Source organism: Cyprinodon variegatus, unplaced genomic scaffold (genome assembly GCF_000732505.1).
Source record: "Cyprinodon variegatus isolate N-32 unplaced genomic scaffold, C_variegatus-1.0 Scaffold302, whole genome shotgun sequence".
Classification (NCBI taxonomy): domain Eukaryota; kingdom Metazoa; phylum Chordata; class Actinopteri; order Cyprinodontiformes; family Cyprinodontidae; genus Cyprinodon; species Cyprinodon variegatus.
In genome coordinates this window covers 179,619-202,497 of record NW_015150755.1, presented here as the reverse complement: position 1 = coordinate 202,497, position 22,879 = coordinate 179,619, and the positions used below count along the sequence as shown (strand labels likewise).

The following is a 22,879-nucleotide window of genomic DNA, read 5'->3' as shown; positions in this document are numbered from 1 at the left end:
AAAAAAAAAGTTTGTTTGCTTTACTTTCTTACTTATTTCAATTTATTTTGAGTTTAGCCAAGTAAAAATTAGATAACCTTCTTATGTTGGTAGTGCAGATGTTAAGATATTCTACAGTTCTTGGGATGGTTGTTCTCAACTAAGTCCCCAATCTAGCTGTTGATTTTGGAAATAGTTCACTGTAAGAACTACCTTTAACAACTTTTAATGAAACATAGTTCTAGATATTTGGTACAGTGTTTTTTTCTATGAAGCCAAACTCTTTCAAACATTTTTCTTTTCATTGTGGCTAAGTGCTTTGTCAAACCATAAAAGTTTTCCGGCGGTAAAAATCCTCTATGTTCCACCAGTAACAGGCACTGGTACCAGTCACTACGTAGCAGCCCTTCCGCATGAATCTACCACCACTATGTTTGACAGTTTGCATGGAGGTATTTGGCCCTAAAGCCCTGTTCTACTTCAGACTCTCAGACATTCTTCCTGTCATTGCAAAAAAATGATAAACACTTGCTTCCTCTTTCCATAAGCATAAGTCTAAAATTGGACTTTTGGAAAGCAGAAGTTTCCATTGAGCTGGAAGGTGTTGATTTTGGAGCACAACTTCTTTATGTGCTGACATTCTTTCTGTCCATGGAGATGTTAACCATGCTTCACTCTGCACTGCCACACTGGTTTGTTAAAGCTATGTGGGTAGATGACTACCAGGATGTTTTGGATAATTCTAATATATTTATTCTCTTCAGAGGATTTTAGTTTTGTTTAAATGGTAAAACCTAGACAAAAGACTGCAAATCTTAACTGTATTTTACATTGTTCTTCATGATTGAGACAAATGCTTTTTGGAAGAAATCTTTGTATAAAACTGTATTATTGTCAAACATGTGGGTGGGAACGTCATGCTGAGAGCTTCTTTTGTTGCTGGTGGCATTGGCATATATTGTAATGATCTCAAACTTATTTTGTAATAGATAAAGTAGGCAATATTTAGTCTTTAGTATCACTTCCTACCAAGTTTGAAATCTGAGGACTATAGTTAACATGGTGGTTAAATATTCAGCCAAAATCAAACAAATGCTTATTATGATCTTGTGCAACCATGAAAACAATAATAATCAAGATAAACCAAATTTGGGATATATAATGATTTTGTATATATATATATTTCCTAATGGAATAAGATTTAAGCTGCTGATTTTATTTATGATTAAATTTAAAGAGTTTCTTCTCCCTGAGCTTCCAAACACAAGTGTTCTAAAAAGGACTGATCTGCTTCACATTAGTACTTCATTAAACCACAAAAATCTCTCTCTCTCTCTCTCTATTTATTTATTTATTTTTAGCTGATGCTGTTAGTATTTGGCAAACTTGCATCATAATTGGGTTGGTTTTGCCAAGTTTTGTTCGAGTCTAAACAACCAACTATTTTAGGATAGAACTTTTAGTCCATATCGTAGTTCTAGTTTTAAGCTTTTGACTTCTTTACAGCAGTATACTAGCTTTATAATTCTGAAAATGGTTGGTTAGAAGGCTTCAATAAAATTTAAAGTTCTGTCACTCTTGCTGCAAACAAACATTTTAATCTGGTAGGAAAACTTAAAACAAAGTGCATCAATAATGCATAAAAATACCAGTTAGTAGAAGGAGAGCCAATCTAGTTAAGTCATCAAAATGAGGAAGCTTTACTTAATTAAAAGATTCCAGTTGACCTGTATTGATAAGGAAGATTTATGGCGCTAGGACCCTTAAACTCTCATATACAAAAATATCCCTTGGGAGACCTTTAAGCTTAGGCTTGATGCTGGTGTTGGCGGGGGTTGAAAGGTCAACAAGTGAAAGAGACAAACAGATAAAACAGGAAGGTTTGTTATATTAAAAACGAGGATCGAGAATTGGCAAATAAATCAGTGGATGATCAGAGATTCATATAGGACTTTGTTTAACTGTCAGCAAGCTTTGATATTCTGTAAAGATCGGAAATCCACTGACAAGTCTCTTTGATCCAGTATTGGTCAAAACTGAATTCACCCATTATTGCCCAAGATGGGGTCAAGTATAAGCATAAGTGCACAGCACAATGTTTAATGTGTTGATCTGTTAAATAAACTCATGCAAGACATTAAAGTTTTTGCTTTTGCATTTCAGAAATGAAAATGAATGAATATATTTTGCATGCTACTGTACTAAGGTCGTTATAAAGTTGCAGCAATTGGTTGAAACCCAAAACATTTCCAAAATGTTTTGGGTTCTTACTATCTGGGCTTTTATGAGCACTTCCTCATTTTTTCAGCACTGACAGCTTTTACAACGAATAACCTGATGTGTTCTGGCATGTTGTTTGTTTCTGCAGAGCCGTATCCGTCGAATGTGGAACGACACAGTGAGAAAACAGTCTGAGTCCTCTTTTATGACCGGGGACATCAACAGCTCAGCATCACTCAACAGAGGTATTTGGTCCTGCAGGAATTCCTGTCATTAATGATTCCTTCTCCCTTTATTTTCTGCTAAAAATATCCAAGCTATGATTTCTTTTTTTGTTTGACAATACAAATGCTTTCCTCTTAACATGATGCAAGGTCTTTACAAGGTTCAAAGCATTTTATAATTGGATATGGGAGGCAAAACTTACTTGACTTGACTTAACTTTACTCATTTAACACCAAGGCAACTGTCATTTCTCCGCAGTCTGCATTAATTGCATCAGAAATTTTCAATTTTTCTTTAAAACATACATGTTCTTTTCAACATACTCACATTTATATTTGCACTTCAAAAAATGAAATCTAAATAAGTAACTTTTTCTTACAATAACTGCATTTTTTCTTAAAAGTGCAACACACAACACCAATGGAACAAGACAATTTAAATTTAAAATAAGAAAAAACAATAGCATTTTCTTAATTCAAGAGCATATTATCTAATTAACTTATTTTAAGAGTAAAATTCCTCATTCCACTGGAAAAAAAATCTAATTTTACCTACTCAAATGAAGGGTAAATACACTTAATTTAAGTAATTTTTTTTAGATGATTTCTTTGTAGGGTGAAATGTTAAATTGTTGAAGTGGGGAAACAGGATGCATAAGGCATTAAATCATTTTATAATCTAAAACTTTGATAAATAACTTTAATGTAAACACATATAGTTCATAACAGAATAATATTAGGCAGACAACCTTGTGTTTTAGTATCAAATAAGTGACTTTTTTCTGTCTTGTAATCTAAAAGCATACAAACCCAGAAAAAAATCAATAAATTTAAGCTATTACAATTAATATACAATTAATATACTTAATATAATATACTATCCATTTTTTTTATTTGATAAGTATAAAATGTAAATTCAAAGAAATATCTAGGTATGGCATTCTGTTAATGTCACAAGGTTGCATCAATTCAGTTCCTTCATCTTCGTTTTTAATAAAATATGATTTGGACTACAGTAGCTCCACACTGGGGTTAACGTCTGAACTCTATTGCAGCCAATCCGAGTGTGGAAAATCATGCCTGCTGCTCCTTGAACCGTTCTTTCAGAATGTGATCTGATGAAGCGAGGCATTGTCTACTTGGATAATGACTATGTCATCAGTTAGATCCATAATGATGGAAAATAGGACTTACTCATTCAGTATATTCCTGTAGTTGTCTGACTGCATCTTTTCCATTTGGGACATACTTGTTGCTGGACGTCAAACAGATGAGAGGAAGTAACCCCAGATCATAATGCTTGTGCAAGCAGACGACATTATGGGTGCATCATTTCGTCAGAGCCTCTCCTCATGCTGGTGTGGATGTCACACAGGGGAAGGCCGAGTAGCTCTAGATTCATTAGACCGCATGATTTCTTTCTTTTTTTTTTTTTTATCCCCTTATCTTCAGGTCTTTCTATAAAAGTTCCCTCTTTATTGGCTTTAGCAAACCAAGTGTTTAAGAGTATTCTTTAGACAGTATTACCAAAATATGAGCTAAAGCTTTTCGTATCAGCTAAAACCAATCAGGCCTACGTGTATTGGCATTCGCTGTTAAGATGTGTCAAATGTGCGACTTTATTGCACCCGGGTAGATTCACGCAGGAAACTCTAGATGACTCCATATTTAGGTTTTTATATTGAGCACATTTATTCCATGGAGATAATCTGATTTTGTAAAAAGATAAATCTTGTAAATAGAAATAAGTTTGTCTGACTAAATGGCTCACCTCCTATTAATACTTTATGCTAACTCCTTAATGTTAGTACTCATTTTGCATGTTGAGGCATACATAGATATGAATCCTTGACCATTCCCATTTGCTAAATCTATAAAGAAAATCCTGATTTCAGGATTTTCTCTTCCCTCTTCCCTTTCAGCTCACCCTACTGATTTGTTATGACATTTAGCTTTTGGGACCAAGACAACCATGGTAGAAGTTTGATTTTTGTCTCTAAACAGTTTATCATGTGGTTGTATATTTTTGGTCATTGTTTTCATAAGAAAATATAATAGTAATGGTACCTTTTCATTTTCCTAGGAAGTGATAACTGTTTTCTTTTTTATTAAAATCTTTACTTATATCTATTTTTAATGACACCATTTATTCTATCAATGTTGACTTGACCTTTAAAATAGAAATAAGCTTATAGCATCAAAGATAATCTACTGTACGAAGCACCGGGTTCCAGGTAATCTTCCAGATATTCATAATTTTTTTTCATACCAGTTCTATCTCAAGTGTTTATTTGCAGAAATGTAATTGATAGTTTCGTAAGCCCAAAGCACACTGTTTGGCCAAGTAGTTCAGTTAAACTTTACCTTTACTGATATGAGAAAAAATAACCCAATTGGGTGTTATGTAGACTTGGTGATGCCTAAACCTTTCTCTTAACTTCTTTTAATTCAATGGGTCCATCCTTTCACCGTGTAATTCACTGTGTATGGAGGCAAGGTAAATGTAAACACTTAAAAATCCTGTTTAGGAACCTTTTAAATTATTGTTGTAACTTTGGATATGGACAGTTTTAGGTATTTCTTTGGTAACTTGGGTTGGGCACACTCCTGTAGGTCTACCTAATCCATATCTTTTTAGTCTAAGTGGGATCTTCTGTTTTCTTTTCCCTTTTAAAAAGCTGCTAAGCAACACTTTCTATGTGCTGTTATACTTATAGAGGCTATATGGAGTTTTCTAATGATAGTGCCACCTTTGGCCAAAACACAGAACTGCAGCTCTCTTCTGCCCGCACTCATAGCTCGTGCCCGCACTGGTAGCTCGTGCTCGCACTTGACAAGGCTTTTTTAATTTTTTTTATTTACATTTTTTCAACTTAGGTGCACTTACCATTGGTTTCTGAGTTCAGCTGGATGGCAGTAGCTTCTGAGTATCCGTAAAATCCATCTGGAATATAATGCTTTGATTGTTTAAGGGGTCTGAACCTTTTAACATGGACGTACATGACGTCACATCTGCCACACAACGTAGGAACTTCCAACCCAAAGTAAATTAAGGAAAATAGGCTACAGGCTTATAGATCCCTCGCAGCTGAACTACTGAGGTGTCAGTCTGCTTATTAAACAATGTTTTACCCATAAAAGGTTAAAAAAAAAGGCTATTTTAAAGATATTTTTCAGTCAAAATTTAGATAATGTCTCTCAAAAGGCTGTAAAACAGGAATGGATTAATAATAGTTTGGACACATCTTTTTAGCAAAGAAGTTGTTTGGACACTTATTTTTATTAAAATATGTTGCTGTGGTCTTTGCTCAAAATGACCAGACAGGAAACAAACAGAGAATAAGGGAGGCATAAAGCAAATGAACTGAACCCAAGATGGCAGCATCAAGTACTCCCTGATTTAGGATCAGGTGTGTTGGCTTAGTGTTTGACTCGGTGTCACCCCATTAGAACACATCTAAATGGAAAAAAGTATGTACATCAGATATACTTAATCTTTTATGTCTTTAATATTTTTTTTCCCTTTACTGAAAATCTAAAATGTTGCTAAAGTATTTTAGAGTTATTTTATTCTAATTCCAAATTTATTTGAAGGCTTTCCCTGTAATAAGCCCTGCAGTCCTGTATGAAAATGTGGCCTCTTCATCCTGAAGGTGACCTTTGAACAGAGATTATAGGCTTCGAAACACTTGAGACAGATTTTGTGATCATTGGAAAATCAATTTCTTCAGTTTTATTAGCTGTAAAAGAAAAATAAAAGTTGATGAAAAGTATTCGAGAGCAATGTTTTAAAGTGAGAGTCAGAGAGTTAACTTCTGGGCTTCTCAGCTCAGAGAGGAAAAACAGACACCAGACTACATCTGACATCAAGCTGCAAACGCCACTCTCTCTGGCATCCCTCCCTAACACTCTCGGCAGTCATCACATCTCTTGATTGAAGAGCTCCGGTTCCACACTGCTCTCTCTCTAAATTCACTCTGGGCGCCTGCTCGCAAAGACGCTAATGCATAGTTACAATGATGGATTAATGTTCGACACAGTGAGGAAGTGTCATGATCTCTGTAATTAGGCGCTCAGCTCAGCATCAGCAGCAGACGTGACTGTTATCAATTGTACAGAGGCTGAGGAGAGAGATTGGATGCTGGGGTTGAAGGTCAGGAGTTGGGGGTATGAAGGAAAAAATAAAGTCTACACAGATCTTCCATAAAGACAAAAAGCGAAGGCAGAAATTATTTATGGCTGCTTACTAGGCTAAGAGTGATGGAGAAAACCCTCAAAGCAGCTGTAGAGCATGTCGGGTAGTGTGTTCTGCCATCACAAGCACCATCAGTAGCAGATGCAAATAGAATTGCACTCATGCATGGCTTTTCCTGTGTGCTTATTAAGGAATTATGTGTTGAGGAGCAAATATTTCTTGCTGATTTGGCCTTTGCAGTCTTGACGCTCTTGCAAATGTCTCCCTCTCCCTCCTCCATCTCAGCTCAAATCAGGAGAGAATGAGCTCACAGCTGACACTCCTTGCCGTGCTCTTCTTCTGAGCAGAGTCATGCAATCATCTTGAAGCCATGAAGACATGTTCAAATTATCTCTGTATTCACAATTATAACTCTGCAATTAGTCCAATTTCCCTCTGAATCTGTTTAATTTCAATAGAGGCGTATTAAGACGGGGATTGGTCATTGTGGGAATTCAAAAAAGGAGGCTGGTTGTTTGTGAAATGCACTGTAATTAGGGCAAGCATTGCTAGGAACAACAAAATACTCTACTCTTCTTCTAATGAAAACAACTTTCAGTTTTCTGTGCAAAAATATCAGGTCTTATTAATGATAAATTCAATTAAAATATATTGATAATTTTGACATTGTGGAATAGTTATATTCAAATAGATATCCTTTTATTTATTGTTAAAATAAAAAAGAAAACTGAAAAAAAATACATAAACAGTCCCAGTGGATTACAATAGCATACCCTTTGGATTGGATTTCATATTTTTTCTATTGCAAGCACAAAGCATGATTGCATTTGGCTGGAATTTATTGAGAGAATAAAAAAAGAAACAACTCTGCCACAGAAAGAAAGGCTACAGACATTTTACCGTACAACCTTTAAATAAAGCCAGGGCGCCAAACTCCTAAGTCACATTATTAGTAAATACAGTCGCCATGTTTATACTTTGCTAAATACATTTGATGCTTATTCCACTTATGGAAAGACTCAAAACAGAAGCACATTCTTTCCAGCATCAGCTGGAAAGTAAAGAAGCGTATGGCATTCACCAAAGAAAAAGAAAAAATCCGACAGCTTATCTCATAATTACGAGATCGGTATCTCATGAAAGTGATAAGAAGACAATGAGGTAGTCTGCGTTTGGTGTCTCTTTATAAGTCTGTACACAATAGTGTCAAGATGCAAAACAATTTTCAGACTTGTTCATATAATAAAGGAATATTGAATTGCATTTTTTGCTGCTATGTAAATGACTGAAACCATGCGAGAATAATGAGAAGAACACTGACCTATGAACATAAGGGAATATAAACAGAACCCAAAATATCCGTCTGCCCTACAACTTAAACATGATAATATAAATATATTATATTGAAACACACTCTCCTTTTAAACCTAAAGCTCTAAAAATTACCCTTTAATGAATGACTAGAAAATAATAAAAACAAAATCATCGAGAAAACCTTAATAATAATAATCATAATAATAATAATGATAATAATAATAATAATAATAACTAAACCTTATTGATCTCACATTGGAGAAATGTACCTCTGCATTTAACCCATCCCGTTAGGGGATGGGTTAAATGCTTCTACCAGGGTGCAGCACGATGGCAGCCCACTGCTCCACATGTAAGATCAATGAAGTTCAATTATATACAGTAACAATACTAATAACCCACTTTTTTTTTTCAAAACCTAAATCAATAACCAAACTCATGAACTTAATTTAACATTGGCTAATATAAAAATAGTACTTTTTGAAGTAATCTGAAAATGGACAAAAACTACAAAACTAACAAGACTGTCAACCTACAGTAAAGGGACAGGTCGTACATTGAGACCAAGTAGAAATACATAACTAAAGACTCAGCTGAGCCCAAAACTTATTATTTAGGCTGCATGCTAAATGCATGTGAATCAGAAAATGACACAGCACATAATCACCATGAGGAAACATGGTCAGTAGCAATGAAAAATAGCCGGAGTAAGTGGAGGATAGCAGGAGAATAGAAAAACTTTTTAGGGAAAGCAAAAGGAATTTTTTTTTTTCTTTTAGAATGGCCATGCTAAAGCGCAAACTGTATTCCAATTGAGAAAGGTAGTTATTTTGAGTACTGCCTACAAATAGGTACTGAATATAAGTGCAAGCCTCAATTTTCAGATTTTTCTTTGTAAAGAGCTGTTGTAAAAAAAAACAAAAAAAAAACTTTCACTCTTCCTTCCAATGAGAAAGATCCATTTAGCCTAAGTCTGTGTTTATAAAATCCAAATGAAATATGGGTCAATTTGATCTAATAATAAAAAAGAAAAGAGGCGGAAAACAACTCTAATATATATGCATTCTATTGCATGGTTCTCTATATAACTGTGTTTTAAATGTTAAATGAGACCTTCCTCATGCTGTGTGACAGATTCAGAGCATAGAAAACAATATTCTGCTTGGGGATCCAATTGCAACGTACTTGCACCTCAGATAAAGGATGTTTACCTGCTCTTGCAGAAACACACACATGCATCACCCTCACAAGTCCTGCATTTGGCTATTTTCACTATAATGGCATTGTATCATGTTGACAGTTGCAGGAAGGAAATATTTCAAACAGGTAATGAATGTAGCCTGTAAACACTTAATATTCTGCATAATGCCTTTGAATTATTAAAAGGGAATGTTTTTTTTCTATCACAGCAAAGACTCCCCCCAAAAAATAAAATAAATAAATTTAAAAATCCCTGCATCTAATCAACCAGGCTCAAACGGCAAAGGCTTCCCTGGTATGGCAGAATGTGCACTAGAAACTGATGAGTCACTCAGGCTGCGGTAATCTAAAGACAAGCTGTGTTTCTTAAGAAGAAAAAGAGCTGGGCATTCTGCTTGTGCTTAAGGAGGCGAGGCTTTAGCTAAGCAATGACCAGCTTGACAGAAGAGAGGATAGCTCGACATTCAAAGGGTGTTTCAGTAGCAGCTGCAAAGGGAATGAGCAAATGCTGATCTTTGCTCTGTGGAGAAAAAAAAAAGACACAATACATCACTTCAGCTAAGGAAAATGGTACAGCCAGAAATAACAGTGTTCCATCTGATACCTCAATTGCGGAGGTTTCTTTGTAGTGGACATACTAAAAGTTTGATGTTAGATACAATGCCTTTTACTGTTATTAGTTACCTTGGCAACAATGTTAAAAGCCTTGAAGACTATAGACGTTACAAAGAAAACTCAATGGGACTTTTTCCAGAAGTTGTATAAAAGTAAGCTTTTGAGTGTTTTTTATACCTACCTTACAAACCCTTCTTTGTGTGTAGTTTTAAGATATACTCCGGTCTACGTTTTTCTCACGGTTGTGATAGTTTTAATTGTTTCTCTGCCAAGAAATACAGTTTGCTGCAAGCAAGTCTCTGTTTTCTGACTTTAAGGTAGATCACCTCGCATTTGATGTAAGCCTACTTCATTGTGTTTTCTTGTCTTGCCAACTTGAAAGCTCTACCACATTAAACCCAAACCCCAACGGAACAGGAAGATATGCTCTACTTTTAGAATTTCTAAAGACCCTGATCATCTTTAAAACTGAAAGTAGAAATGAAAATTAAGTTTATTTTTTGTAGGATTGTTGAGAGCAGCAATAACTATGATGGCGATACACCTTTCCCTACACAGTTATTTTTTTCTATTTAGCTTTTTTAGTCATACTAATAATTCAACTGAGACTGATTTATGGTTTGTTCACATTGTACTAGGAAGTCACAATATCAACTAAAATAGTGTCTTTGTCTTTGTTATGGTTTTAAAATTGGCCATAGTGGCCTTAAGAAAAGTGGAGAATAAGAGTGCTGACAAGCAGGAAACTTGAATATTATGACCAACAGTAGTAGGAGGTTACGTTACTTCAGCTTCCCAGTTCAGTGGTAAATTGTATGCCGTGTTTTACCTGGACACAGAGCTGTATCGTAGACAATGTACCAAGCTGTGTTGTTTTAATCAACAGGAAATTAATCAACTGCAGTGGTCATGTTTCAACCCACTCGTGGTAGCACTAAAACAGTTTTAGGCCAAATTATTTAAAGAGGTTTGAATAAATAAGGCAAAATGAACATAAGTTGTTTAAGATAAGTTGAACATAGTTGTTTCCTCATGGGCACATCCACTGTACAAGACAGAAGCGGTATCTCAAACTTTCAGATTGCAGGAAGTGAAAGTTGCTCCATCATGATAAGTTGCTCCATCATAATCATTTCATGGTACAGTTATATCTTTAAATAACTTTGAATAGCAAATTTTAAAGATGATTAGAATGACTTCCTGTGCCACACTGACAATAAATGATCAGTTTATTTTTTGGCTTTAGGCAGTAATAAGCACATGACATAAAAAAAAGGCTTGCTGTCAAGTCAAATTACTTGCAAATTCAGGTTCTCATTTGTGAACATAATTATGTAACTTAAGAATTGAGCTAAATTATACATTTTTTCTACAGATATTTTTTGCTATTTCACAATTTGTTAAACTAGTATGATTTTTTTTTCTTTTTCCTCTGTTATCAAACACATTGTTTATTTCTCTATAGTCATGTGTCTGAAGGTATGTTTTAGACCAAAAAATGACATTGACACTAAATTAGCCATAGTATATACAGTATATATATTGTTTTATATATATATTATATATATATACATATATTGTATATATAATCTATAATCTGGGATATTTACATGTACATGTCCTTTAAAATGCTCTGTGGCTCTTAAATAAACTCAAACATGTCTGCTAACAGAGGAAAAGTACTCATAAATATAGAAGAATAGAACTTTGTGAAAAGGAAATGTGATAAACTATGACTGCTATAGCAGTTACTTTAGTCTTACTTATAGTTTCAGCATATTTACAGTATACTTTAACATAACTCATTAAACACCATGATGATTTTACATGAATTGAGCTAGTAAATTTAAATATTGTTAAACACCTAGTTTTTCAGTTTCACATATAGTTCTTTTTCTTGTATTTCTGTCTGTCAATGCATGAATGCTGCCAGAATGTGGAGCTCTAAAAATAAAACAACATATTGCTAGTGGCTAGCATTAAACTTACAATCAACCTACTTGTCATCAACCCCATTAACCACAGCAGTTCAGCTCTGTTGCCCCACCACCTCCTGAAATTAATGATCATGTGATCATTTGGATGTTAATGGATGTCATTGCTCAGTTGCATCCACTCAGCTGATATGTATGTTTCCGTGAATATATATGTATTTATATCTCAACTTTCACTGTTTGTTTTCTCTTTCTCTCTATCTGGCTCTGTTTCTTTCTGGCTGCTCCAGGGGCTATGGCTAACCATCTTATACCTAATGCACTCCTACGTCCTCATGGCACTAACAATCCCTATAATACATTGCTTGGGGAGTCTGCCGTTTATAACAACCCCCTGGGCATGTACAACACTCAAGGTGTGCCTGCTTATTTTCATTACTTACCATTGTGGCTAGAGCAGTGTTTTTTGATATTTCATTTTTCGGCTGGCACTTTGTTATTCCTGCATTGAAAATAGGAAAAAAATGTAAACACACAATAAATTTAGGATTTTAAATAAGCAGAAAAGTTACAAAAAATATATACTCTTTAAAGCCTTGATTATTTGATGGATTTACATTGAAAAACACTGCTCTATTTGTGTTATTTTAGCTATTAAACTAAAAAACTCCATATTCAGTGTGTTGGGTTTTTTTTTTGTTTTTTTTTTTATTGGCGTTGTATCTTGGCATTTGGTTGGTTCATCCTATTTGGTTCTAAAAGTCTTGCTCTTTTATGGCAGTTTTGGCAAAAACCAAACATTCCTTTGAAACAATCCTTCAGAAAGCCAGATACATCACCAAACCTATCTATCAAATGTGCTCTAATGTTACGTGCAGTGTCTGCTGTCTCTCTGTGTTTGTTTGGTTTCAGACTTTTTCCCCCTTAAAACCAAATGGTTGCTTTTGGTCAAAAAAGGCATAATATACAGTAGTGTCAATTAGACACTGACATACACTCATCATGGGCATGAATAATATTAATCTGATATTTCTAATTATTCCCAGGTAGCATTGCTATAAAACAATAATTTAAAAAGATCATTGTGTTACACTAATTATTGAGTATTTTTTTTGCCTCATACAGTTTATAAACTCATGTAAAAAGTCCAATAAACTCAAATGTACAATTTTGTCCAAACCTATGGATAACCCTGGCATACTTCGATAGGTTTTTATGCAGCCAAAAAGCTTTTTTCTGATTTGAAATGACATGCACATCTCCTATGAATTACTTAGACTATTGTTGTTGACCAATTTTCTTTACAATATTTTGGTTATGGACATCAACTTATTTAGGCTAAAAGGGCTCAATGCCATTATCCTAATCTTTAACTCTGTCCACAACTCCTATCACTTCTACACAGATACTACTTTAAGTTATGACGCATAAAGATGGCATTTCACTTGCCGGACAACCGAAAATTGACTTTTCATCTGAGTAATCATCACCAAATTCACATAGAGGTGGTAAAAGCCCTGTATTCATACAGTGACATCCCACTTTCCTGCATCTCCCAGCAAAATCCCCTCCAACTTCCAGCCACTGGAGAGACACCCTCCTTGCGTGCATATTTTTTTTTACTCTGACTCCACCCTTTTACTGGATTACTGGGTCTGACCAGGAGATGACGTTTCTTTTTAGATCTTAATGTCCACAAATCATAACAAAAAGAATATTTAAGTACAAAGCTTGATGTTTAAAAAGGAATTGTAGGGGACTGGCAAAGGGCCCATCAAGGAAAGTGGAGAAATTTTGAATAGCTTCTACTGTATAACATTAGATTCTTAAAGTTAAACTCAAAGTTGTTCATAAGCCAGTAGATTTAGGCTTAAAGAATAGTATCAGTTTTCAACAACTTGTATGTTCAATCAACAAGTGAAGAAAAAAATGCTACCTTTCATAAGAAATTTCTAAAAAAAAAAAAAAAGGAAATTCATTGACTTCCCCACAGCACCACTAAAGATGCTATAGTATGTATGTTGTGCCCACTGGTTGTGTTGTTACAATGCTAAAGAAACACACCAAAGCAGCTGAGAAAAACACCTGGTATAAACAGCCAAGTGATGCAAGAAGAACACAACATATTTCAAAGGGGTGCATGTGGGTTACTGAGAGAAAAGCAGCTACTACTTTATTCTTTCAGAGAACAAAAGGCTGACATGTGCACATTAACAAGATCCTTCTTATGTCTTTCTTTGTTGTCTTTTGTCTTTCAAAACAACAGATCATTTTGGATGCAAATTCTAAATAGAAAATACCTGTCTGGATACGTCTAACCTTGGCTCTTAGTGGATGGAGCTGAGGAGAACACAAAAGTTTTAATTAACGTCTGGGGCGCTTTCCAACATAAAAAAACCTTGACTTTCACTCCAAAGTGCCAGAGTAACACAGCACACATGCAGACATTGATATGTAGACATTTGACTCTCAGTAACCTACACATCCACTATCCTATTCTAGCCTGACATAAGTTTCTAGTTGTATATTTGACCTATTATTGGCTAGGCGACCTTTTAACGGCTAGGCGACAGTAGCATCAGATGCAGGAGATTTCCCTGCAACTGAAGGGTTGCCGACTTTAGCTTCTGCTCTTTCTGTCATTGTATCCTTTGGCAAGACACTTAATCCGCATTACCATCTGATGGTGATTGGAATGCTTGGTGGCGCATTTATATGGACCCTTCTCTCAATGAGCCGCAGAGCAGCTTTGGCTACATTGTAGCTTGCCACTATCAGTGTGAGAATGTGTGGGTGAATGAATGTGGTGTACAGCAATTATGAGTCCTCTGACTTGGAAAGGCGCTATATAAGTATAGGCCATTTACCATAAACATCTTGACTAAAATGGCAGTTATGTTAGGATACTTTCTGCATTTCAAAAACCCTTCTTTGGGAACATTTAGGGTTATTTAGGGCGGGTATAAAACATCCAGGTTTATGCCAGCTTTGACAATGGAGTTTTGATTTTGAGTGAAGTGGATGAATTTAGTGGATGTCACTCTACTTCAGTTCACCTTTAGAAATTCATCACCACTGGTAGGGAAACAAGTCCTCAGCATGACACTGGCACAGACATGCTTTGTACAATGTCTTAGTTTTGACAGTGTCGTCTTCGTCTCATCAGATGATATTTTCTTTATCCTGACAACATTTATTACTCTACATAAGCAGCTGTAGGTTCAGATTTTAAGCAGGGCTTCTTCATTGATTGACACTCCCTCAGCCATGGCAGAGAAATACTGGCTTTACTATGGATATAGAAGGTGATAGACTTATGGTGTTAAATGAAATTACGTTGCTAATGAGCAGCATAAAACAGTGAAATGATCGTTGCCATTATAAATTGCAGCAGTGATCAGAATGTAAGCAGTGTAAGAGAAAAGGAAACCAGTTTACAAATAATGGTCCAAAAGGGCATACATATGGAAAGTTTCAGTGTAGAGCAAAATGCAGTAGAACATGATATTCATACAACTTCTAGTTTTAATCAGGTTTGACAATGCTGTTTCCTTGGTTGCAGGGATAAATAGATAAAATGTCATAACATTTGTTTTCTGCATGACCTCAGCGTTATTTGAAAATATGTGGGCTGTGCATAAGACAAGTCAGCGAATTGACCTCTACCAATTAGTATGATAAAATATACAAACACATTTATACTAGAAAGCAAATGATTTTAATAGAAAGCATGGGGTTAGGCTGCATATTCCCTAGGAGAATTTAACCAAAAATGAACGCATGTATGCTCTCTGCCTGGGAAAAAAAAACGTTAATATAGAAAAGCCCAATCTATCTACCTCTTCACTCACCATTTATGCCAATGATGAGTTTATGTAAAATTACTGACTAAACTATCTTTTTTATACATTCTTTACCTGAATATTCACTTTTGATATTAAGATATATCTTACAAATTTAATGAAACTTCATTTTTTGTAATTTCTTTGAGAGTTAATAACAACTACCACCTACTAGACCATAGAATGTATTACAGTAGGACACAGATGTGTTCAAAATAAGTTTTTTTTTTTTTTTTCTCTAACCATTTTGTAGTTTTAACAAAGTGCAATTTCAGTCCCTTTTGTCTCTCTGCTGAGCTGTTATTATTTTCCTCCTTATCTCTGCAGTCAATATGAGATTGCTGTAGTTATGAGTGTCTTAAAGTCCTCAAAAGTAGAGAGAAACCCATGTGAAGCTGAGATAAAAACTTACAGCGAGCTTTGATAAGTGGATAATTTATGTATGTGATACAAGTGCTTTGCATTTGAGCTGGTGATGGAGGACTATAATTCACTTACATCGCCACAGATGGAAAAGAAATATCTGGAGGAATGAAAATGCTAATGCATCAAAAGATTTATTGGCGCATTTGATGCTCAAGGACCTTTGCCTGTGTTTTACCCCCAAGGATTCTGCAACATCTAATAGCCAAACATCTTTAATATATTTGTCAAGAGATTTTTTTTTTTATTATTACAATCCTTTTTTTTTTTTTTGCAAACATACAAAATCTGCATGGTGACACACTTGCTAAACTACACAATTATCTGAAGGACCATCAGTGTTCCATTATGTGCAATTTTCTCTTTTCACCTGTCATTGTTATGCTTATTGTGTTTTCTTCTTTCCTTTTCCTCATGCTGTCCCCAAAAGAGCCCTACAGAGAGACAAGTATGGGAGTCAAACTAAACATTGCTTATCAAATGTAATTGACTTTGGCTTTACTTTCTTTTGACTTGATGCTGACATGGGAATAGTGAAATGATGATCTAATTCAGCTTTTTAACAATCAGGTCCATGTATGAAAGCAATAAAACAAAAACGTAACAATTACGACGCAGCTATTTTAGCTTTCCATGCAAAACTGGTGAAGTAATCCAGTCAAAGGATACATTTGGAATAGTTTTTTTTTCTTAACATGAGTCTTGAGTTCACTTTGATCAAGTTGTTACACTTAAAGAAGGCCAAGTAAATGTTTCGTGTCAATTTTTAAAGAGGTCAGACTGAGAGCTTGACACTTTTAACAAGCTGGATGGCCTTGTCTGAGGTAGTCTGAATTATCGTCAAAATTTCTCCTCACTTTGATGTCAGCAGCGTGGTAAATGTGATGAAATATGAAAGTTACATGTTAGTGCAACAGAGAGAACAGACTGTCTCCTTCCTGTCAGGGTGGTGAGATTCTGATTTAATGAAACAGATTAATTTCTTTTTAAGAGATAGAGCTAGTTGGGTGCAGATAGATGAGACATAAATAAACTGTCAAAAAAAAAAAGATGTTTAAGTGGCGCCATGTCCAACTTCAGATGGATTTGATCGCAACACAGTTACATTTTCCTGCATACCTCTTCTGAAAAAGATGTTAAAAGTTTCCTCTCAGAGATGGGGGAATTGCATGAATTAGTTTCATTAATGTCTATTTGCCTGCTTAAGCTTTACGTTCTTGTGCTGTGGTGAATGTTTCTATAGTTTTGTATCACACAGCCATGCGTTATTCCTGCTATAGAAAAACTTTTATGAAAACTAAACAGAATTCAAACAAAATTTTACACGAGGTAAGTGCTTCAGGTATATTTTCATAAATTAGAATATCATTCAAAAGTTAATCATTTCACAAAACCAGTTAATTTTTGCAAAGAGTGGTATGGTAAATTTGTCATTGTTGGTTAACAGTTAATAAAAGCCTGACTTCAGTCACTTTGAAGATTAGAATATTTTAAATGAATATTTAAGGGAGTTGTAACAAACATCCATTTTAAAGACTACACAAATTCTAAGAAAGACAACAAAAATGTTTGGCAGAAAAAGAGATGACCACAGCCATGAGAAACTGCATAGAAAAGCTTATGAGATATTTTACAGATTAGCCTTAAGTGATATTCTAATTTGTTGAGATGCATCTGTGTTATTAAAGGTCCTTAAATGTACCTTTTTAACCCAAAATCTGTAGGGCCTATTTACTTGTTTAGCAAAACCCTTTAATGCTCAATCTCTTCCTTTTTTTGGGCCCTGCAGAAATGCCCAACACATCTTTTAAAGCTGTACTCACCAGTTTTTATCATTTACATTTGCCAACAATCCCCTTCCCTTACCACTACCCCACCACCCCCATGTTTCTCATTTCAGAGGGAATCCTGAACAATGCCCGGGATACAAGTGTCATGGATACTCTACCACTGAATGGTAACCATGGGAATAGTTACAGCATTGCCAGCGCTGAGTACATGAGCGACTGCGTCCAGATCATCGATCGGGGCTACAACCACAAGGAGACCACCCTGGAAAAGAAGATCCTGAAAGAGCTCACCTCCAACTATATCCCCTCTTACCTAAACAATTCTCACGAGCGCTCAAACGAGCAGAACCGGAACCTCATGAACAAGCTGGTCAATAATGTAAGCAACGGGGGGAAAGACAGCGGCTATGGCATGAGTTTGGGAGTGGGGATAGGCATGAACGTTGCACTGAATCTTGATGATCACTCGACCTTTGGTACCCACCACGATGAAGGCCTGGGTCTGGAGTTGATACGAGAGGAGTCCAATGTCCCGTTGTTGCCACAAAGGCCACTGCCAACACTGCAGGCAGTCAACAATCTTCACAATCAGCTTCAACAGTCCATGTCACCGCCCCTTCCCCTCTCCCATCATCCCTTCTCCTCTGCATCCAACTCTTCATCCTCTAGAAGGAGGATCCCCCAGGAGAACAGTGAAAGCTTCTTCCCCTTACTAAATAATGAGCATATTGAAGATGAAAGTTCATTGCCCAACCACAGCCACCAGAGAGACTCCCTCTACAACAGCATGCCAATGTTGCCTGGCCTGCCTGACGTATCCGCAGAATCCACCGATAGCTCAAAGGAGGGTGGGGATGCCAAGAGTCCAGAGGCAAGCTTAGACGACGTTTACTACAAGAGCATGCCCAACTTGGGCTCCCGTAACCACCTCCATCAGCTACATTCCTATTACCAGCTCGGACGGGGTAGCAGCGATGGTTTTATTGCACCCACTAACAGAGAGGATCTTTCTGCCGAAGAGGGTAACCCAGAGCCCTCTCACTTGGTCACCAGCCTATAGGCCCAGACACCCCACCTTAATAAACGTTAATTTCTTTTTCTTTCCCAAAGTCCTCTTCTGTTTCCTCACTCCATTGTCCATCCGTCGTTGGCAGTGGTACCCATTGTTTTTAATGTTGTCCTAAAGACTGAGACAGCTTAACTCTCCCTGTTAGTGACCACAAACAGGTTAAGAATTATAAAATGGATGGAAGCGGAAGTGACTATCTTTGGTTAGATATTCCCAAGGTTGATGTTGTGTACCCAGCCACCTGATTCTCTCTGAAGCCCACTCTGGTTTGGTGTGTTTGCCTTCATCTAATAAGAGACACCCACAAAACGTTAGGCCTCATCGATATTAGTCAAGAGGAACTGGATAGCCCCAAAAGTCTGAACTGATAGACTTCAACAGAATTAATGGGGAATTAAAAAAAATTACTATTTTATTATACTTCTGTATCTATATGGACTTTTTGAAGTATTTTCTTCCTCTTCAGTGAGTTGCAGCACATTTTGTTTGCTGTAGTGTTCCTCCAAAATAAGAAAAAAAAGAAAAAAAAAAACCACTTATCCCCAATTTACATTGCACCCAGCTTAGTTGCACTGCGCTGCAAACTTCTCCAACTACCTAATATAGACTGTCTGTGTTTTGCTACAGTTTGAAGATTTCCCAATAAAAGCCTGTGATAACTGCAGAAGTCAAAGCTAAACAACTTGTCCTATGAAATTTTCAATAATTAAGCCTGCTTCACGTTTTGGTTTTGCATATCCAGATAATTTCAGAACTAGAATTCTGCAATGGGTGAATACACTGCAAGCAAAGAGGCAACACTTGTTGCTTATTATGGTGCTTTTACTGTTTGTTATGTTTTGATTACCTTAGTTGATATATGCAGTTCAATTATTGATTTAATGTGTCAGATTGCTAATATACTGATATACACACATGTATCGTTGTGAATTGACCAGTACAACAATATTTTTAAGGAAATCTAGCCTTCTTTTGTGTATTATTTCATAAAACTTGTAATCTGTGATTGTTCTGTTTTCTCCTGGAGTGATGGGATTTCTAAATATTTACTGTGGTCTTACTGCAGCATCAATCAAAAATATTATTGAATCAAAAGTTACTGTCTTTTCCTCGCTTCCCTGAAACACTTTGCAGAGGCTATTTAAAATGTTCCCATTGATTATTACGATGGCGCTGGAGTTCGCAACAGAGTGGAGGGGAGCTGGATGCAGTGTGAATTGGGGGACATTTGCCAGTAAGGAATTATAAGTTAAATGCTTTCAAGCATAGCTGTTCTTATTTTGTTCATTTTATTTTAACATTTATTAAGAAAGAGGAGAAAAACTAATGAGAGAATTATGACATATTTCTATGTGACTGTACAGATAACTAGCATTGCACATAATATGCATTTTTTTCACCTTTATTTGTTTAAATTTTTTTTGTTGTTTTGTTCGGGGCCAACTTTTTCTCTGTAAATTAAAATGATTAGGAACAGCTTTGTTCTGTTGTGCTGGCCTCTTTGAAGTTTTCACTGTACTGCTCCGGTTTTATGTTGTATCACTTTCCAAGAAATCTAAAGAGAAGCAAAAAAAAAAAAAAAAAAAAAACGTGAAGAAATTGAACTCTGGTTGTTCAGGCATTGCTGTGAAATGTGCTCGCTTTTGTTTCCTGGTCAGTTTTCAATTCTTGTTTAAGGTTTTTTTTTTCCTCACTTTTTTTCTTTTTCTGTGTAGATAGCAACACTTCAAAGAGACAGGATTGCAGAATCCCTAAGAAAGGTTTATAGTGCGTTCTACATTTGTGTCAACTCTCAGAAAACGCTTGAGCTTCTTGGACTTGAGGACTTGACAAACTGAGCCTTGTTGTGCACCAGGCACTTGTACAAATAAAGAAAGTTTGTTGATTTACTTATTAAAGAAAGAACTTTTGGAGTGAGTAAAACTGAAAGTGTTTTTATTTTTCCTTCATCGTTCAAGAAATAATAGTTATTTGTTTAAATAAATAGTAATAAGAGATGTCACAATTATATTTTTGTGGCGAAAATATATAGAGCTACGGTAATATAGGGCATTTTTTCTTTAATCGTCAATATTCTTTAGCAGATTTATTAGGGTTTATCCCCATGAAGAGTAAAGACAGATTAAATACATTTATTCATGAAATAGATAATGTAAATATAACATCAAATAAATTAATGTATCACAGAAGAAGAAAACATTTAATGAAGGATAAAATTTGTCATAAAATTAATAAATGTACCATTTATTCAACAAATACATAATTGAACAATTAAATATCTCTTTAAATTAAACTTTAAATGAATAAAAAGTAAAACAATTAACATGAAGTATAATGACACAAACATTACATGTTCCATAAAATGTTAAATTTGCCATTTATAATAATAATAAATACACCATAATGTACCATGTCAAATAATTAAATGTGATATAATTATATGTGTATTTTTAATTTTGATAATATAGTGGTTAGACATTTAAATAAACATTTAAATATAGGTTTCATTATTTCACTCTACATTTGTGTTATGTAGTTGCTTAGCAAACTAACCCTGAAATATGTTTTATGATTTCACCCAGAGCTGCTTTTATAGAAACTCTCACTGAAAAAGTCAACCCTAATCCTTCCTGGCTTTTGTTTTTCACTGAAAAAAGATGTAACTTCATTTGATATTTATATTTATTTACAGCACATTTAGTGAGCAGCTCCGGCCGACATAGCGCAGGTTATATATGACAAGCTTATGAAACGGCAGGTTGTTGTGTAGTGTGGTTGGAGCTTTTGGCCCCGCCCACATTAATATATTAAATATATTAAAATACATTCTCTCATTAACCTTTTAGAGAATAAAGTATGGATATAGAGGCTGGGGTTGCTTATCAAATCTGTTTTAAATAAATTGCTTTGTAAATTGCCTATTTGAATTTATTTTTTCAGTGATAATTAAAAAATCACCCAGGAAGTACATTTGTTGCAGAGTTTCTATACACGCAGCTCTGGTCCAGCCTACTGAGTTTGATGGGGAAATTTGAGAGTTTAAATAAGTTCATGACGAGTGTTCTGCACAGACATAAAAAAAAAATAGATTGGAATAATGAAATGTATGTTAAAGGAAGGTTTGTTGAACAATAATAATATTTAACTGTTATCATAATTTCAAAAGTATATGATTTTATGACAGGTTTTGATTATTTTACATTTTGTGATGTATTGGTAATTTTAATATTTAAAGGCTGCATTCAATAGATAAATGATACATTAAGTTAGTTAATGGAAAATATGATGAAATATTTTTCATTTTACTTTTAATACATGTCTTTCATAGTTCATTCAACATTACATTAACTTATTTTTTATATTGAAAAAATACATCTTACAAGTATTATTTCATGGTGCATAAAATTGTTTTTCGGGGGTCTTATTTGCAGTTATTTAATTCATGATACATTTACTATTTTCTCCCTGTTTACTCTCCGTATATCAAATACTGTATTAAAGGTCCTGTTGTCCCGATCTGGCCTTCAGTTTGACATCCAGGTCAAAGTAAAATCAAATTACTTAAACGTCAATATTTATTTTTCTTCCTTTTTATTTTTCATTTATAAAGTTATTTGCTACTAAATGCAGGCCCTCCAACGATGGATGCACTCTACATAGTCTTGTTTAATGTATAATAGTGATAATGTTTTTTATAAGTTGTAATAGATATTGCTATCTCTTCACTGGTGTGACCAGTGAAGTTTTGCAAATACTTTGTCTTTTAAAGTTAAACTGAGCAGTGCACTCATCTCAGTAACCAGGAGCATTTTGGACCGGAAAAGCAATGGGAATAAAGGTAAGCATAATCTTAAAAGTTTGGATAAAGTTTGCTTGTTCTTTCTTTGCATACATGAGTTTCCTTTGGGATTCTGTTTTCCTCTCACATTACTAAATGTAATGACATGAATTAGGTGTATTATCAACTCTAATTGTCATTTAGTGTAAGTGTTTCTGCTATAGCTGTCCAATATCAGAATATTTGTAGCGATAATCATGTTATATGAAATTCCGTTTAGTGCATTTACAGTATGT

At 35.1% G+C, this 22,879-nt stretch overlaps 1 protein-coding gene across 20 annotated transcripts in view; it reads left to right on the top strand.

Moving 5' to 3' along the window:
- Positions 1-20,714, top strand: part of LOC107090598 (adhesion G protein-coupled receptor L3-like) — a 324,724-nt gene extending 304,010 nt beyond the window's left edge. For 8 of the 20 annotated variants that reach the window (XM_015384069.1, XM_015384068.1, XM_015384067.1 and 5 more), the window contains 4 exons: positions 2,348-2,444; positions 11,972-12,097; positions 16,377-16,394; positions 17,847-20,714. In XM_015384069.1, coding sequence (XP_015239555.1) covers positions 2,348-2,444; positions 11,972-12,097; positions 16,377-16,394; positions 17,847-18,796 — 1,191 coding nt within the window. In that variant the 3' untranslated portion in view covers positions 18,797-20,714. Of the gene's footprint in view, positions 1-2,347; positions 2,445-11,971; positions 12,098-16,376; positions 16,429-17,846 lie in introns of all 20 variants that reach the window. The other 12 variants (XM_015384079.1, XM_015384075.1, XM_015384074.1 and 9 more) reach the window with 5 other exon arrangements.
- The last annotated feature ends 2,165 nt before the right edge of the window (positions 20,715-22,879 follow it).